We start from the raw sequence: 20,308 nt of genomic DNA on the forward strand, positions 1-20,308 counted from the left end.
AAATTCCCCCTATAAAAAACATTTTAAATAGCCAATTTTGGAACAAAAAAAAATCAGGAAAAGATACAAAGATATATTTTTCCCTATTTTTCACCATATAAAAATATATTAAATAGCCAATTTTAGAACAAAAAATAGGGAAAAGATGCTTACAAAAATATATTTATCCCTATTTTTTGCCACATATAAAAAATAATTTAAATAGCCAGTTTTGGAACAACAAAATAGGGGAAAATAGAAAAACGTACAAAAAAAATTTCCCCATATTTTTCACCATATAAAATGTTTTTTTTTTAATTGCTAGTTTTAGAACAAAAAATAGGGAAAAGATACATATAAATAAATTCCCTATTTTTTTTGAAATATAAAAAAATAATTTAAATAGCCAGTTTTGGAACAAGAAAAAAGAGGAAAAGATACAAAAAAAATTTTTCCCTCATTTTTCACAATATAAAAAAATATTTTTTAAAAAAATAGGGAAAAACATTTATATTAAAAAATTCCCTATTTTTTGCCATATAATTTTTTTTTTAATCACCAGTTTTGAGACAAATGAAAAAATAGGGAAAAAATACAAAAATATATTTTTCCTCATTTTTCACCACCTAAAAATATTTTTTAAATTACAAGTTTTGCAACAACAAAAAAGGTAAAAAAATATGGAAAAGATGCTTACAAAAAAATCTATTTTTCACCATATACATAAATATATTTTAAATAGCCAGTTTTGGAGCAACAAAAAATTGAAAAAAATAAGGAAAAGATACATACAAAAAAAAATTTTCCCATATTTTTCAACATTTTTTTTTTAAATAGCCAATTATGGAACAAAAAATAGGGGAAAAAATACAAACAAAAATATATTTTTCCCTATTTTTCACCATATAAAAATATATTTTAAGTAGTCAATTTTAGAACAAAAAATAGGGAAAAGCTACAGACAATTATATTTTTTATTCCTATTTTTCGCCATTTCTTTTTTTTTAAATAACCAGTTTTGGAACAAAAAAAAAATAGGAAAAACTGGAAGGGCACTCTTCATCGCAACGTTGCCAGATAGATCTCTGCCCATATCATTACATCATTATACATTCTTGTACCAAGCTTGATTTAAATCCCGAAACCCAGATTCAAAATATTAAATAATCCTGGCTGCCAGACCATGTGTCTGATCAGGTTGAAATTTGAAACATATGTTCCTCATGACTACGACATCATAACTGTGATGTTTGACATTGATTGATGAAGCTGTTCAACAGAAATAATTTTTATGATTTTCATTTAATCCAATATGGCTGCCAAACCATGTGGCCTACTATTATTTGTGAACACACTGGAATCCCGAAGGCTTAGGAAACATTTGAGTGAAGTTTCCCCTTGATCTGTCATGCCATTCTGGAGAAGATTTTTACAGATTTATTCTTCAAAATATCAAAGCTGCCAACACATGTGACCTATGACATCATAGTTGGACAACTTTTTGTTTCTCATGGATAGGCAATCATACCTGCAAAGTTTCGCCTCGATATGTTCAGCTGTTTCAGATAAGAAGATTTTTGAAGGTTTTAATGTTAACAATATGGATGCTGAACCACATGACCTAATGACGTCATCAATTTTTCCCCCATTCAATTTAGCCCGAGATGACCCTCATAATTTTTCACACTGATCAGTTAAAGCGTTTGACATATGCAATTACGATGTCAAAACAAAGCCACCTATGACATCATCAAAAATCACTTATTTACAATGGGAAGTACTCCATATGTGCCAAGTTTGAATTTTTTTCCATGGAGCGGTTTCAGAGATACAGAGGTCCAAAGTTTTTCCTTTTTCTCAACATGGCTGCCACACCACATGACCTATGACATCATAAATATAATTAAAACATTATTTTGAGTAGTCTTACCAATGGTGAAAATTTCATGTCAATCGGATAAGTGGTTGCAGAGAAAACAGAAGAAACTAGAAAGGCACTCAGTCGAGGGCATAACTCTGCCACGTAATGCCTGATCCAGGAGAATGTATCGGGCCCAATACATTTTTGAAATATCATGCTGTACAGCACTAGATAGTTTTTGGCCCGATCTCTCGATGGTGAAGAATCACTTAAATAATTCTCGTAGCTGTATCCGGATCCGGATCTTCACCAAAATATAATCGGTTCATCCTGTCACACACTCAACAAGTCCACCAAGTTTCGTCCAAATCCGTCCACAACTTTTTGAGATATCCTGTACACAAACAAACAAACAAACAAACAGAAAGGGGTGAAAACATAACCTCCTTCACCTTCGGTAGTGGAGGTAATTAGCATCGATGAGCGAACGGACGGAAGGACAGACGGATAACCCAAAAACATGATGCCACCGGCGACTTCATCAGCGGAGGCATAAAAAAAATAGAAAAGGAAAACCCATTTTTTGCTATTTTTTATTTTATTTTTAAATAGAGCTGAAATACCAAAAATAAAATGAAAATAGCCAAAAAATACAGAAAATACATACATTGGTTTTTTTTGCTTGCTGCAAATTGACGGGCTATTATTCCAATGCTCACCATCCCATTGTTGTGACCATCGGCACAGCAGCCACCCCAAGACCGAGGAGAAGTACCAGGGAAAAAAAGAAGTCTGAACCGATGATGTGGATGGAGTGAGAAAAGGGTCGAAAGTTTTCCATAAGACTCACCTACAAAACAACAGTAAACAAAATTCAAGGCAATAATGGCATATGAACCGAACACGACAGGAATGGAGGAGATTTGTTTGTTTCGTCTGCAATTATGGCAGATCTTTTGGCATTCCACCCTTATGCTATGATCCATACATCTATCTCCCACACCCTTGTACCCTCTCTTACCACAATCCCCTCCTTCCCTCTTCTTCTTTTCATTTTGTAAAACTTAATTCTGTTTTTCTTTATCGCTTCTCTTCCTGTCCATCTCTCTCTGCTCTCTCAGCCATTTGACCATCTCTCCCCAGCTACTCTGGGACGTACGCATTCTTCCAACAAACCCCTTCTGGTTCGACTTCCAAAACCCAAGGTAACGGCAGCACACCTCAACTCATTTGTTCATCCTTTCTCCCATCCGTGGAACCACCTTGCAGGGACTGTTCAATTGCATTCTTCCTTCCAGGATTTCAAGCAAGCGGTGCACCATCATCTCACATCATCCTCTCAATATCTATTACCAATAACCCCACATAATCCAACCCTCTTACTTACAGGTTACTCTGTTTCCTCCCTTCCTCTCGCTCTTTTTTTTTTTTCGTTCATTCCCTTGCTTGTTCTATCAAACGATTGCCCGGCTGTCAGTCCATTACCTTTTTACCCTCTGTTACCTTGCTCTTCCACGAGTCTAGATTTTGTCGACAAAAACAAAATACTGTTATGGAGAAATGGGGGATGGGGATAAGTAAATAATAATAAAAACATCAGAAAAGAAGGGTAAGTGGAGAAATGTGAGTGGAACTTGCACAAAGAAATTGTTGGGAAGACTAAGAATTAAAGGAGGCAAAGGAAGAGGAACATCTGAACCATCGAGTACATGACAGGGGATGGAAAAAGAGGGACAATTCGTCAAAAATTCCACCATCAATGTGTACGCTCAATATGTGTATCCTTCTGTGACTGAGCAGGATAACTCAAAAAGTTATGGACGGATTAGGATGAAACTTGGTGGACAGGTTGGGTGTGTGACAAAGAAGAATTTTTGATTTTTGATTTGACTAGATTTTGGTGAAGATCCATACACGAGAATTTTTTTGAAAGTCATTCTTCATCAGAGCCAAAAAACGATATATAGCACGATATTTCAAAAAGTTGCGGACGGGTTGTGATAAAACTTGGTGGATGGGTTGGGTAGGTAACGAGAACAAGCCGATTCGATTTTGGTTCAGGTCTGACGTATCAATGGGATACAAAACATAATATGTTCAGCTTGGCTGAGGACTGTGCTCGACTGAACGCTGTTCTACTTCCTTTCTGATACCTATACAAATGAGACATAATTTCCTCAACCAACCCATTCATAACCAATTGTCGTCTAACTTGCACATGATCTATCACTTTCTATGTTGAAACGGATCTGCCGTTTTTAAAGCTCTCAATGTTTGAGCAATCGTTGATAGTCAGGCAACCGTGACAATAAAATAAATAATAAATCGCCATCAGCACCTCACCTTTTTCAGGTAAAATATGACAATGTATTTGATACAGACGATGGCTGGCATTAACGGTGTGAAGAAAATGGCTGCCCAACAGATTGTTTGTCCATAAACCACGTCCAGCACATTGCTGGCCACGTTCAACTGCTGCTCACCCCATCGGCGCACCAACTTCCAAGGACAGTATGTCACCATCAACCTGCAGAGCACCGGGATGAGGGGTTGAACTCGGCAGCATTTTTAACATCGAGTACACATTTTGTCCTGGTCATGAGGTGAAGACCTTGAATGACTGGGCAGGAGGAGCTAAACAAGCTCAACCGATTGGGGTTTGTGGCACCTTCAGGGGCAATGTATGAACTTCGACTGGAAAGGTGGGCAACCATTCATTCTGAAATCCTGGAGTAAATGTGTTGGCTTGCTTCTTTCTACCCCTGTTTGTGTCACCCATTGCCAAAGGGATGGGAGAGGGTATTGCAATCGGTCTGTGTGTGAGTCCGCACACTGATCAACTTTACTATAGCGGGCTGGGGTGGCCTTGAGGCACAGTTCAACAAACAGCTTTGTCTCACCATCCATTTTGGTCCTTGGGTTGAACTTCATCCAAATGTTTGGGATTTTTTTTCATTATTTAAAAACCTGCTTTTCTAATCATTTGCCCGGTGCTGTTATTTCTCCTGTTGGCATTTTGAAGAGATCAACTTTTTTTGTTGTTGTTGTTGTGGGTGCCTAAAACACTTCCATATACCCATGAAAGAATGGGGTCGGGGATCATTTAATATTACCTTTCACATAGCTAAAAACACTTCGGCGCTATCGAGCGATCTAAAAAAAAAAATAAAAAAAATCAAACTTTTCTTTTTTCAAAATTTTCAAAAACATTTTTTGCCTAAAACACTCCCCGGCACTCACTGATGAACCTCTGAAAGTTTGACGAAGATCCGTTTGGCCATGTCTGAGAAAAATGGTCACAGACACACACATACACGTATTTCTATATGTCATGTCAAAACGGTTGGGGCGTTGATGGCGGCAACATGTGAAAGCAATCTCATCCCTAGGGGGAGACGAAGGCATTAATTGTACATCAATGATTATTTTGCTTTGCCTTTTCCAACACAAATCATCCAAATGGGGTAAAAAGACATTTCAAAAACAAGGTGAATCCCTTACTTTCTCGGGAACTCGACGCATATGATGAGGGCAAAAGTGGTAAGGAAGTCAAAGATTGTGAGTTTGTACAACTCCTGTCCAACAATAGTCTCCCAGCACTGAAAGTCATGAGGAATCGGGAAAGTGGGAGGAAGAAATGGAAAAAACAAAACATTAACACGACAATGCCAACATCTCGACCAAACGTCGTTTGTAAATTCTCGCCTACGACCAAGCGAGGGGCAATCAGGCCAGTAAGGGATCAAGGTTTGAGCTCGATACACACACAGGACCTGGTGAGACCACAGCCACAACACGGTTTGCAAGTGGAAATTTCATTTCATCTCGAGAACTTGTTTGGTAGTCAGGAACTTACTGGGAAGGATTCGTGATTATAACCGCAGGAGCCGCAACTCCTGTGACCGCAGAGACTGATTTGAGACCAGAGAGAGATGAGGAGGACGAACAGGCTTGCCAGGCGCAGAACTATGAGCCTAGGAAGCACATAGAGTAAGGCATGTCAAAATGAGACCGAGAAAGGGCTTGATTTCCTCGACTCAAACTCATTTGTTGTCGACACGTGTCCAAGACCGATGCTTAAAATACAAGCTTGCATGCTTTCCTTGAGGAACTTTGCTCGTTGTTGATCTATGGAGAGCTCCGTCACCTCATGAGCAAGATCCAGATCCCAGTGTTCGGCCCGTAATCCTCAAAGGTGGCAATGAGGCTGAAAAGGTGTGGCATGATGAAGTTTGCAGTCGAGATGATGATGGAGGGGAGGTAAAGGATCAGCAAGGACAAAAAGCCACTTTTGGGAGCCTGTGTCAAAAATATTATTATTATTGTAATTAAATATTCCATATACTATATTATGGTCATCATTGTGTGTCAAACATTCAAGTTATCTTTATTATCACCACTGTTCTGGGCATCACAGCTGTATGTGTAAGCATACTGTTTTGAACCAGAAAGGTAAACTCCATAAATGTAAACAACAAACTGGCTCATCGGCAAACATGCTGACAACCCACATTTAGATAACAAGACGCTCTGAACACACACACACACACACACACACACACACACACACACACACACACACACACACACACACACACACACACACACACACACACACACACACACACACACACACACACCCACACACACACACACACACACACCTGATGCCAGTTACATTTTGGCTATGAGTAAAATTACACATACAATTCTGATGTGAAAAAATAGCACCGCCACTTATTTTCTTTTGATATTCATCAAAGAATGAGGCACATGTATTGAATAGCATGCATTACATATTAATCAGAGCAACCCCTACCCCCCTCCCCCACTCCAATCCCCTCCTCCCACTCTATCTCACCCCCACCCCCACTCACCCCTCCTCCCACCTCTCCACTCCCCTTCCCCTGACTATGCCCCCTCTTTCCTCTCCCCTTCTTCTCCATGCCCCTTCACTCTCTCGCTCCCCTCCCTCCCCCTCACTCTGAACACACTGAAACTCGAACTTGTTCTGTCACGTATCATAATAAAGCCATGAACCAATATTCAGTTGAATGTGTTAAAGGGAATGGAGAAAAAGTCTGAAAAACCAGAGGTGGGAGGGACGGACGGACAGACGGATGGACGGACGGACAGACAGCAAACCGATAGTCCCCTTTGGTGAAACCATTCGGGGACTATGCCTGGTGTTGGCTTCATGGTTAGGGTGGTGGGCTTTGGATCCTAGGGTCCCGAGTTCAAATCCCGCTCAGCTATTGAATTAATACCAGGCGGGGTTAACTCAGCTTGTCATCCTTCCGAGGTCGGCAAAATGAGTGCCAGCATGCTGGCTGGTATCCTGTGTCGGAGTGGTGACCCGTCCCGGATTGTGCTCAATAGCCAAGGAGACTGCTTAAGCAGCACCAACGCTCTGTACAGAGTATGGTCCCAATGGATGGATGAATTAGGGGACTAATAAATGTGTGTCTTTGTGTGTGTGTCTCTTCCGTAACTCCAAAACCATGAAACCAAACAGCCCCAAACTTTGCATGCATACTAAGGGAACTCCAAGAGAGTGCATGAATGAAAACTGGGTGTTTGGGTAAATTGAATCACTTTTTCAAGAAAATTAACGGTAAAACCAGAAACAGGCTCAACTTTTGTCAGCCTGCATTCAGCTTGCTCAGCTCTGGGTATTCATGGACCATGTTTTTCTGCTCAGCTCAAAAATTCCTTGGCTTGGGGAATCGGTCAGTTTCTGCATGACAAAGCTTCATACCGATGAACATGTCGCAATGCTTATAAACACCCAGAGACACCAGCGTTCTTGCATTTATTTAATTTCCGCATATGCGATAAGCTCGAGAATCTCTTAACCTGAACCGAAACTCAAAATTTAAACTGTGGAATTACCCTTAGCAGCAGTTCTGACTGTGAGAAAAAAAAGCGTTCATTTGTCCAATTTACACGTTGTTTGACACTCCAGGTGTCTCCAGGTGGTGTTTAGTATGACCGAGCTCTTGAATCAAACATCTTAGGGCACATATGGGGGAGAATACGTGCAGGGCACGCATGACCCTACAGGAGAGCACATCCGTGCAGTGGGAGCCGGCGGTGTGTTCCGAACAGGAGGTGCAGCCGGCAGTTGCTGCATGCATGAAGAGGTACGTAGACAGCACACATGGATGTGGTACAAATGGGGAGATTGGGTTTTGTAAAGAGACTCTCCGCGTGGGTGTGTACGTGACTGCATGCTTGGTTACGCGTGCGGTGCAAGGGTTTCGCGGACCCACGGGCCAAACTCGCCCGGGCCCATGGTGTGTGGCATTGTGGTGGAGGTTACGCGGCAGTCTCGTGAACCATGTGCTTCGGCACGCAGAGGGTGGACATGCTGCAGTACCGAAGCCACCTTAGGTGTGCCGTGCAGTGTGGGTGTCAGGAATGCCAGAAAGAATCCATGCATGTGTACGAGTGAAAGGATGAGTATATCGCCAGTGTGCCCGCACAGTTTGCATGGACCGCGAGGAGGTTGGAGGAATGCATAATATATATGGGGCTGTTAAAGATAGACAGTTTAGTTTTGAATTGAAAATGGCTTCTCTGGAGCGTAGCAGGTTTAAATCCGATTTGGAGTGAGCCGACTGGAGAGATGAAAACGTCGCTACATCTGCGACCATGCATACGTGTAGGCAGGCCTTTACCAGGTAGCGTGCGTTTTTCATTGCTCCTACCCAGTAATATATGGAGCCCGGCAGTTAAAGAGAAAATGTTGCTGTTTGGGCATGTTTTATCACCCTGATAATGCCTCGGTATGTTGCCTTCTCTTCCCTTCATGCTGCATTCCCTTCCGATCATGCTGCCTTCCCTTCACCTCCCCTCACGCTCTCTTCCCTTCACCTCCCCTTACACTGCCTATCCTCCCCTCATGCTGCCTTCCATTCCTCTCCCCTCACGCAAACCCCCTTCCGCTTCCTAGCTCCCTCCTTCCTCACCCTCCTCACTCCATTCTCCTACCCCTCTCTTTCCCCTCCCCTTTCTCCCCCCCCCCCAACCCGTAATATTACTGTGAGCAAAGTGACGGGTTGTATTTGCTCATAGAAAATAAAATAGATAGCTTTCTTCAATGCATGCAAGAGCTGATGTGGCACTTGCTTCCTGGTACCCAGGACAATGCAGTGATGGGGACTCATCTCAACCGAATATCTTCACTCTTGGGAGGAGCTTGTGGTCCTCATTATAATGGAAACCTACTCCAATTGTATGACCATGCATTTTAACCCTTCGGGGTTTGGATGTGTGTGCTTGATTGACCATGTACTTCAGCCTTCGGGCTGAGGTGCACGTGTGTGCTCATGGGGCGGTCTTGTTAGACGGTGTGTCTTGGTCCTGGGGTTAAAGTACACGTCCCATGTTCTATTTAAATATTTGATTTCTAACATTTTTTTAATATAAAAAAGACATCCTTCATAAAGAGGGCCAACAACCGCTAAACAAGTGTCCATGAATCTTCATTCTCTGGGGTGGACTGGTCTATAAAATTGAGAATTAAATTCTCATCCTGGTATTGGCTGGAGAGGAAAGGAGGGAGAGGGATAGGGGTGTGAGGGAGGAGGGATAGGGGTGTGAGAGAGGGACAGGGGTGTGAGAGAGGGACAGGGGTGTGAGGGAGGAGGGATAGGGGTGTGAGGGAGGAGGGATAGGGGTGTGAGGGAGGAGGGATAGGGGTGTGAGGGAGGAGGGATAGGGGTGTGAGGGAGGAGGGATAGGGGTGTGAGAGAGGGACAGGGGTGTGAGAGAGGGACAGGGGTGTGAGGGAGGAGGGATAGGGGTGTGAGGGAGGAGGGATAGGGGTGTGAGAGAGGGACGGGTGTGAGAGAGGGACAGGGGTGTGAGAGAGGGACAGGGGTGTGAGGGAGGGACAGGGGTGTGAGGGAGGGACAGGGGTGTGAGGGAGGGACAGGGGTGTGAGGGAGGAGGGACAGGGGTGTGAGGGAGGAGGGACAGGGGTGTGAGGGAGGAGGGACAGGGGTGTGAGGGAGGAGGGACAGGGGTGTGAGGGAGGAGGGACAGGGGTGTGAGGGAGGAGGGACAGGGGTGTGAGGGAGGAGGGACAGGGGTGTGAGGGAGGAGGGACAGGGGTGTGAGGGAGGAGGGATAGGGGTGTGAGGGAGGAGGGATAGGGGTGTGAGGGAGGAGGGATAGGGGTGTGAGGGAGGAGGGATGGGGGTGTGAGGGAGGAGGGATGGGGGTGTGAGGGAGAGGGGATGGGGGTGTGAGGGAGAGGGGATGGGGGTGTGAGGGAGAGGGATGGGGTGTGAGGGAGAGGGGATGGGGGTGTGAGGGAGGGGGATAGGGGTGTGAGGGAGGGGGATAGGGGTGTGAGGGAGGGGATAGGGGTGTGAGGGAGGGGGATAGGGGTGTGAGGGAGGGATAGGGGTGTGAGGGAGGGATAGGGGTGTGAGGGAGGGATAGGGGTGTGAGAGAGGGATAGGGGTGTGAGAGGGATAGGGGTGTGAGAGGGATAGGGGTGTGAGAGGGATAGGGGTGTGAGAGGGATAGGGGTGTGAGAGAGGGATAGGGGTGTGAGAGAGGGATAGGGGTGTGAGAGAGGGATAGGGGTGTGAGAGAGGGATAGGGGTGTGAGAGAGGGATAGGGGTGTGAGAGAGGGATAGGGGTGTGAGAGAGGGATGGGGTGTGAGAGAGAGAGAGGGATGGGGGGGTGAGAGAGAGAGGGATAGGGAGTGAGAGAGAGAGGGATAGGGGTGTGAGAGAGAGAGGGATAGGGGTGTGAGAGAGAGAGGGATAGGGGTGTGAGAGAGAGGGATAGGGGTGTGAGAGAGAGAGGGATAGGGGTGTGAGAGAGAGGGATAGGGGTGTGAGAGAGAGGGATAGGGGTGTGAGAGAAAGGGATAGGGGTGTGAGAGAGAGGGATAGGGGTGTGCGAGAGAGAGGGATAGGAGTGGGAGAGAGAGAGAGTTGCGTTTGGAAGGGGGACTTGAGGGGGAGGGTTACTGAGACTATAGGTTGACCTTAAAATAAAAAAAGGAATGAACGATTGATAAACATCTGGTGGAGTCGTGTGTGCAAGGTGACACTTTATGTGCAACCACACCGAATTGTACAGCTTGGGAGCAGAGATTGTCACCGCAGCAATAGCTGCCAGTGCTGCTCCAAGAAGTGCGAGTACGAGGATGTTGAGGCTCAAGCGCAGAGCTAAAAGTTTGAAATTCTCCATGTCTGTCCGCATTGCGGCCGCGTCGTCTCTTCGGCGCCCGGCCACCAGGCTCTGGAAATGCATCCCAGGTTGTAAGTATCATGTCAGTACTGGAGAAACAAGAATGTTAAAAAAATACCAATAAAAGGATTTAAAACAAACAAAAAAGGATGAGACCTTTCAGTAACTTACGTGTACACATTGCACAGCCAAGAAGCAGCAATGTCGAACAAGGATGGCTGAGCTTCCACCAAAATTTTAAACACGATGCAGAATTATCCCCTGACCCATAAAATAAATAATTATGATAAGCTACCCACAGAGGCTGCCAGACATGTACCACGCACAATGCTGATAAGCCAGAATTACCATAGACCGTTGTGCAAAAGTCTTCGCCATTTAGAATGTTTCTCCTCTGATCCATAGAGAAATTAAAACTTTGTCTTCAATGAAAATACACCTTTATAAAAAAGACGTCATTCAAATAACCCAATTTCTATAACTTAATACGTGTCCACAACCATCCTTGAACTTGTTGTGGAACGTTGGCCGAGGCCCTCACTTTTTTTTTTCTTCCTTTATTCGCTTTTAAGTTTGTTTTCTCCTCAACCACTGCAGCAATTGACACAAAACTTTCAAAATAGGAGGGCCTACCCATGGAGAATGTCGCAACAAAGTTACATGATGATTGAATTGAAAATGCAGCCGGCGTTCAAAAAAGTCTGGTATTTGCAGGCATGGGTTGCAGGGTGTCTCACGTACCAGCAATAAACGGCTTCGACCTCGCTTCACTTTGCCTCTGCTGAATAACTGCAATATACCTTGATATAACTAATCGACGAGTTTACGTGATGTCACATCTGCGGGACAAAGACTCACATATTTGTTTGCATTGTACCTTGCTGTCGCGAATATACCATAATTTTAATCATTTTTCCATCACCACTTGAGGACATGCACCCCCAAACTTGAATTGAACCTCCTCTATGCTTAATTGTTGGCTTCAAGCAAGGCTTCTTATAAGTATCATTTTTTTTGTCATCTCACATTCTGTCTTTGATTATATCCATCTTCGATTCGATCCAAACAACTGAAACTTTGACTCATCTGTCCTTGTAACAACATTCTAGCCAACCAGATGGTGGCAGTTACCAGTAATTTGATTCATCGAAATACAATGTTGCAAATAACTTCTGTACACAAAAAGATATGTACACAGAAAGCATTAACTGTGTCAATGATGTATGTGCTTTTGGTTGCCAAGAATAGTGTATTAAATAAAGACAACACTAGTTTGCACTGTCGGGCCCTCCTTGAGCTCGTGAAACCCTTGGTCTTTCTTTTTGTGAAAAGGTCCTCCTTTTTTGGAGCACACATTGTTTTAATTCCTCACTAGCATAACCCGCGCTCTGTGCGACATGTTGGGGTGGGTGTGTTTGAGAAAGGAACTGATGCAGAGTATCAGTAGTAATTTTACTTTAATGCAGTAAGTGGAATACGATTTCACTGTTTCAGAACCATTTTAATTTTTTTTTTTGTACCATGCACCTCATATGGTCTTTGAAATAATGTAAGCCAAATATCACGTTACTCGAGCGCAGAACAAAGTCGAAGATAGCACGACACGAAACCACAAACTCGGAAATAATATATAAGATAAGGTATTGCTATTAGCAGTGGCAGTTATTGGTGTTACTTATCATACAATACGTGCAAATGCCATGTACGAATCTTGTGTTACAATTCAAACACTGGGTGACGTTGTCTATCCCGAAGATGTGGTCCATGTATTTTGACGAGAAAGCGATTGAGGAAGCTGTACCATGTATTTAATCTACATTTACGTATTCATGGCTCAGGAAGTTTCATCTTTAGTTGAAACAGTACAATACCTGTAGCTGATTGCCGAGGCTGTGTTTGTGCAATAGCGCTGCTTTATCTTCGCGAAGACAAAAATCCCAGCCAGTGAAGAGCAGTCTACTAAATGGGCAGGGCTTTTGCTCCAGGCCCATGATGCTTTGCTTTAGTCCCAGAGCCAGCCTTTGTGAGCAAACGAGACATGTAAAGCAGAAACGTCAAATATACAGCTTCACGAGGCCACCGAGGTGGCGATAGACAAGGTGGTCAACTCGACACTCGGTCTCTCCAAACAATTTGATCATGGAATCAGGACAACACAAGGGTGTGCATGGAAATTAGACGCAGAAGGCCATTCATGCAATCTTGCCTGTACTACATCAACAATACATCAACTCAATCTCCGTTTATTGCTTTAATTTCACTGCAAAAAGAGGAGAGGAGGGGTGGGGAGGAGAACAATATATCTACTGTATATAGATATAGCTCATTCTAACTCACTCTGACTAACTCACTCATTCACTGACTGATATTAAACATTGGTACCTTCCGGGTAACGTAGAAAGCTGAAATTTTGCGTGCCGATGGACATCAAAGCCGATACACCGGGAAAAATCACAGAACCGTTGGAAAGCATCCATAATGAAAATATATATATATATATATATATATATATATATATATATATATATATATATATATATATATATATGAAAAAAAATGCAGGTGAGTGACCCGAGAAAATGGGGAAGCATGGTTCGTTATTGCTTACAATGTGTAAGCATGCTCCACTGTTATATACAACTTGTTGAAAACATATATATATATATATATATATATATATATATATATATATATATATATATATATATATATATATATATATATATATATACACACACACACACACACACACACACACACACACACACACACACACACACACACACACACACACACACACACACACACACACACACACACACACACACACACACACAAATGATGTCCATAAAGTCCTTGTGCAACTTTGAACTTTTATAACTTTTGATGTACATATTGTCGTCGTCATCTTCATCATCAGGTCCATCGTGATCGGACAAGTGCTTTAGGCTGCCTTCCTCCTGCACATATGATAGAAGCAAACTATAAATGATACATGAACGCATAATTCATGAAGGTCTTACTCAATACAGGTTAAAAATTTAGCCTTCAACATACCCACCATCTTTTGCAACACATCATTCAATCCGCTTTTCCAACTTGTTGAAAACATTCTCTAGTTGCTGCTGCTGAGTAATTTCATGAATTTATTTTGTGATCGTCGCCATGAGTTCATCCACAGAATGTTGTTTTGATGAGTGAACAACAATTTTCCATCGTCCCATAAAATGTTTAATGCGGTAATTATGGTGGTTGACTTTACGACTGATGTAGTAGTCTCACTAGAAAATGTCAACTCGTCAAGAAACCAGGGGGCAATTGTGCATTTAACAATCAACAATAACAACAACATTAATATTAACAAGAAGAAAACGTGATGAATTATGCTTTCATATGCCATTTACAGTTTGTTTCTATTGTATCCGCATCAAAACTTATAAAAGTTCAAAGTTGCACAAGGACTTTATTGACACCCTGAAGATATACAGGTCAGGTCAGGTATGGGAGCATGCTCCGGAGCAGCGTGTCATGGGGTGCAGTGATATGGAGTGCAATATATATATATATATATATATATATATATATATATATATATATATATATATATATATATATATATATATATACAGGGGGTGCAAAAGTATGAGTCCAGAAGGAAATTTATGAATTGAGATTTTATAATAAAATAAATCATTTTAATATCATACTAAAATATGCAATTTGTTGTCTGTCTCTCTGACAGTGATACATTCGGTCGTTACTAATCCAATCTCAACCAAGCTTGACAGGAGGACTAAAGGTCACACGATGGAGGTTGTAGCGACCTCATTTTCCCCCCTCGCCAAGGGGGTTTTCTGCCTTGGGCAAAATCCGTGTTAAGGTGTGTAAATAGCTAATCGCGGCATTTCTTGGGGTACCCTTACCAGAGGTCCAGAAGTAAAATAATATTATATACCACAAACACGTATGCACACGAGGGGAGTACCTTTTAAACAGTCACAACTGCTGTTTAACACAAAACCCTTCCTCGAGAAACTCGTGAAACCAAAAGCACTTTCAAGGGATTTCCATCAACTATTAAAGGAAAAAACAACACTTATAAGAGGAAAAAAACATCAAATCTGTATTTATGTATCCAGATGAATAAATATCAGAGAGTGTCAGTGTGTTAGGCAGTCAATGTGTCAGCGAATCAGTGTGTGTGTCTCCTCCAAAACTCCAAAACCATAAAACCTAGCAGCCTGAAACTTTGCATGCAAACTAAGAAAACTCCAAGGAAGTGCAAGAGTGAAAATTGGATGTTTGGGCTAATTAAAACACCCCTTTTGAAGATAATTAACGGCCTTATGTAATTATGTCCTTTATCATGGGCATCCTCGGATACCTCGCTGTCCCTCAAAGTCGATGGGGTCTTAATTGGCCTTTTTTTTTTGGTCTGCTTAACAATGCCTTGATTTGGAACAGGCTGCAATGAATTACTAATGATAAAGTTTTTTTTTTTCACTTTCCTCACTCATTTCTTCGAATTCCTGATGATCATAGCTACGAATTGCTGGATACAGTGCAATGCTTATAAACATCTAGGCACGCCAGCGTTTGTGGCTTTATTTCATTTCTGCACGTGCCATAACCTCGAGAATCTCTTAAACTAAGCCGAATTACAAAATTTAAGCTCCAGAATTGATCATAGCAGCAGTTCCGACTGTTGAAAAAAGTGTTCATTTGTCTAATTCAGACATAGTTTGCTATTTCAGGCGTCTCCAGGATGTGTTTATATGAACGATCAGCGATCGCTAATCGCTTACCCAGCCATTCCTTATCAACCGTTTCATTGGAGTGCTTCCTTGAGTGCTAAAGCCACACACTGTCGCTGAATACTGTATGTTGATTGACTTGAACAAAGTTCAGAGGCCACTCACCCGTATTTAGCCCCCATTGTTCGGCGGTGCATCGGGCGTTGGCTAGCTCACTTTAAATGTGCAATTTTATTTTACATGACGTTTCCCCTTATTGTACAATCTTCTTCCATTATACGACCCATCACTTCGGCATATATAAATCCATCCATCCATTGGGACCATACTCTGTACTGAGCGTTGGTTCTGGCTCAGCAGTCTCCTTGGCTATTGGGCACAATCCTAGACGAGTCGCCACTGACACAGTATACCAGCATGCTGGCATTCATTTTGCCGACCTCGGAAGGAGGACATGCCGAGTTAACCCCACCTGGTATTAATTCAACAGTGAGCAGGATTTGAACTCAGGACCCTAGGATCCCAAGCCCACCACCCGAACCATAAAGCCAACACCAGGCATAGATAAATACACATCGAAAAATTCAACGTTTTGTTTTTCAAAGTTTCTTCAACCATTTCGTTGGTGTGCCTACTTGGCAATACCGCTCTTCAAGCTTCGATGACAATACCACAGTTCGATAACAGAGTTAGGAAGGCAAAATAAATTATATGATCACAACGAGTAAAAAAATGTTTTTACTTGTTAAAAAGCAATGAATCTCCACATCACAACAGGATAGCCAAGAGATACGTATGCTCGCTCAAAGGTGTGTAGCTTGGGTTTGAATCCCGACCCAGCTATAAACTGTCATCCTGGTGTTTCACAGGCAGGGTGACTCATCAATGTGTGCGCCATCTCGTGGATGGACGTTGAAGTATGCATCATGTCTGCCAGAATCCCCTCTCTCTACCCTCCCCTCTCTCCCCCTCCCCTCTCTCCCCCTCCCCTCACCCCCTCTCCCACCACTCTTCCTCTCTTCGACCTCTCTCCCACCACTCTTCCTCTCTTTGAACTATCCCCTCTTCCCTCTTTCTTCTCTCCCCTCTCTGCCAACCCTCCCTCCTCCCCCTGCTTCCCCACCCCCCCTCTGTTAAGGACCGACAGTTTAGTTTTGAATTTCAAACTGCTTCCCCATAGGTTAGCTTGTACGACTCAGATTTGGAGTGAGTCGGCTAGAGAGGTGCAAAGGTCACTGCATGTGCAAGCATGCATGCAGGCAGGCCTTCGCCAGGTCGATAGCGTGGGTTTTAAATGCTCCTGCCCAGTTTTATATAGAACCCCTCGGTCTAGAAGAACATGTTGCTGTTTGAGGGCCTTTTGTCACCCTTCCCTTCCCCTCCCCTTGTGCTGCCTTCCCTTCCCCTTCCCCACACCACCCTTCCTTCCCTCCCTTCCTCTGTCCTGCCCCTCTCCCTCCTCTCCCTCCTCTCCCTCCTCTCACCTTCCTCTCCCTCCCCCCACCCCAATATTCCCCTCAGTAAAGCGACAAGTTGTATTTTCTCGTAAATAATAAATCGGTGTGACCCCCTTTTGCCTCGAGAACTGCCTCAACTCCATTTGGAATTGCATTAATAAGTTTATGGATTATGTTTGAGTGTAATGCACTCCAGAGCATAGTCAGACTGCTCCCGTAAATTTTATCTTTCCCTCAAGTGCGTTCATCCTTCATTTATTCTGTTCAGACAAAGTGTCAGTCAATAATAAATATAACAGATTAAAGAATATGGATACATATCTTCAATATTATGATCAATTTGTGTTCGAAATCGTGATTTGATTCATCTTGGCATTGATTGAAGTGGACTCGTACATTTGCACCACACTGTGTGTATATAGATATACACGCCCACACACATGGTATTTATTACCTTCGCAAACTTTGTTGCGAAGGTTTTGTTTTGATCGCTGTGTATTTATTCATTTATTTATTTGTGAATATGTGTGTTTGTTTGTTTGTTTGTTATTCGCATAACTCCAAAAGTATTGAACTGAATCGCAGCAAATTTGGTGGGATGATTGGTTATTATCCGAGGACCATTTGATTAAATTTTGGGAGCGATCGGGTCAAAGGTCAAGGTCATGAAAAGGTCAAAATCGTCTTTTTACCATAGCGCGGTCAATTTGTATCCAATTTGCATGCAACTAATGCCAAAATGTTCAGAATTCAATGCCCCATCTTGTGATATGTGACATGACACAATGACGTCATAACCCTTATTAGCGGTTGGGAGTCAAAGGTCAGGGGGGTCACGACATTGCAAAATGTGCGGTTTTAGTCATAACACGGTCAATTCTTATCCGATTTGCATGAAACCAACACCAAAATGTTGACTGTTCTGTTCCCCACACTCTAATACCAATTACAAAATTAAGAGTACAAAGGTCAAGGTCGAGGTCATGTAAAGGTCAAAATCATCATTTTGCCATCGTGCGCTCGATTTTTATCCAATTTGCATGCAACCAATGCCAAAATGTTGTGAATTCAATGCCCAATCTTGTGATATACGATATGACAAAGGAAATTTAATGTTTTTAAGCCATCATAACACATATGAGATGGCAGATGTGGTATGGGATTAAATACCCTCACAATCAACGGTTTCTGGGGGGGGGGGCAAAATGTAGCGTTGGCGAAGGTATGCGCTCAACTGAGTGCCCGTTCTAGTTTTTGTTATATTTTGTGGGTTGTTTTTTTGGAAGGGGGTGAGATGGCGAGGGTTGTTGTGTACGGAATGAACAAACATGGACAGCACGTTCACCTTTTAATGAGACCCTCTCACAGCCATCACAAGCACTGCCAGTGCATACACCACTCATCCAGATCTAAACTCTACACCAGTCCTCCAAATATCCGTGTACCCCTCTATCCCCAATGCTTCCCGGTACCTATCCAATTCCAGTTTAAGCCTATCTACTGTTTCTTATACCATTACCTTTCCAGGGAGACCATTCCACACGTTAACTACTCTTATGTGTGAAGCAAGAAGAAAAGTGAGCAAGGTTAAAATATAATCCATGATAACTTTGGAGATGAATGAGCATATGGAATGACTGGCAGACCTTTTTAGCATCCACACAAGGCTGAAGAAGAGGCAGGCAGGTGGGACGAAGAGATACGCCATCACCAGGGAGTATTTCACGCCAGGCCAGAGGTTTCCGGTCAACGGCGCGTACGCGCCGTAGAAGAGGATAGTGTGTTCCAGGAAGCCCTGGCAGTATGGCCAACAAACACAAAGATCATTGCAATGTTCCTACAGAGCTGCAAAGGTAATTGACATCAGCATGTTATCGTTGCCTTGATCGATCTTGAATCTAATCTTTCCTCTTCTGTGTCAGAGCTATCTACTTGGGGACAAGTGATGTGGATACATCAACCCGGCAAGGTTGTGAGTTTGGTAATATTTAACTTGCTGCACGTTATCTCACAAATGATGAGATGTTGATAACGTTTGTGCCAAAGAAGGATAGCCAGCCAATCTCCATCATTGCACATCAGAGTTTCACCTAACTTTGACCAATGACACGGATAAAGCCACTTCGCCTCATGACACAGGTCCAGGCAATAAGAATCGACTCTTACTTCTTTAATGGCCCCACTTAATCCCACCTTGCTATGGGGTGTCAGTGAGGGAGACGTTTATTGGCCCAAGTCTTCAATGAACTGGCCGGCTCGGTCCGACGTTCGACTGATGGCAGTAATTTGTAATTTGGCCAGACTGCGGGCAATAATTTTCCAACTACTGTATTTGTGAAAGATCTTTTGGCCCAGGAATTGGTGAGAGTACCGGAACACAATGGCCTAGTCCTTTTCAAAAGACACCATGGGATCCTCAACGTCCACCAACAAGTGTGAGCAGACAGACCGCCCAGTCGAGCGTCCATCTGCGGGATGGTGCACTTTGCAATGCAAGCCCACCCCACCTGAGATCCACCACCTGTACGAGTTATTCTGCACAAAGTGCACCAAAATAAGGTGATATTGGGGTTTAACCTTTTGAACCCTAGCGGCCGTTTTACCGGCCGCTATTCAAACCTCTACATACCCGAGCGGCTGGATTTTTCTCCATGGAGCTCAGGGTTCAAAGGGTTAAAGTGCTCTGCTTGTCAGATAGAGCCCCTTCAGGTCGAAGGTGGGTTGGAAATAGAAACGTAACGTGGGGATTGTTGTTACCCTATTTAGTTATGTCAAGAAGCTGCAGGGAAGATATAAGAAGATTCATCCTGCTTTTTATCTCTTGGCTACAGGAAGAGACATAAACAGAGATGATCTCAGTGGAGACAGACTACCGACATGTCAAACTCTGCTTGACATCCATGATCCAACTGTCCATGAAGCGTGCCAGGAAGGAATGGACTGGGCCTGTCCTGCAGTGACAAGAGGCCAATGGCAATGCTAGTAGATCCAGGTAGTTTGGACTGGTAGCGGTTACAGATGCTGATGTAATTGTCGGAAGGT

General features: G+C 43.1%; 1 protein-coding gene across 5 annotated transcripts in view; it reads right to left on the reverse strand.

The window, feature by feature from the left end:
- Positions 1-20,308, reverse strand: part of LOC147010000 (transmembrane channel-like protein 7) — a 74,850-nt gene that overhangs the window by 11,913 nt on the left and 42,629 nt on the right. For all 5 annotated transcript variants that reach the window (XR_015052655.1, XM_085861017.1, XM_085861016.1 and 2 more), the window contains 8 exons: positions 18,913-19,061; positions 12,927-13,074; positions 10,933-11,106; positions 5,988-6,139; positions 5,697-5,814; positions 5,342-5,439; positions 4,179-4,367; positions 2,560-2,685 (listed from right to left, as the gene is read on the reverse strand). Coding sequence is in view for 4 of the 5 variants with exons in the window: in XM_085861017.1 (XP_085717143.1) it covers positions 2,560-2,685; positions 4,179-4,367; positions 5,342-5,439; positions 5,697-5,814; positions 5,988-6,139; positions 10,933-11,106; positions 12,927-13,074; positions 18,913-19,061 (1,154 nt within the window). In the remaining variant the exon portion in view is untranslated. The remainder of the gene's footprint in view (positions 1-2,559; positions 2,686-4,178; positions 4,368-5,341; positions 5,440-5,696; positions 5,815-5,987; positions 6,140-10,932; positions 11,107-12,926; positions 13,075-18,912; positions 19,062-20,308) is intronic.

The sequence above is a fragment of the Eptatretus burgeri genome, chromosome 17, assembly GCF_056783735.1.
Source record: "Eptatretus burgeri isolate ZD-2024b chromosome 17, Ebu_testis_v1, whole genome shotgun sequence".
Classification (NCBI taxonomy): Eukaryota; Metazoa; Chordata; class Myxini; order Myxiniformes; family Myxinidae; genus Eptatretus; species Eptatretus burgeri.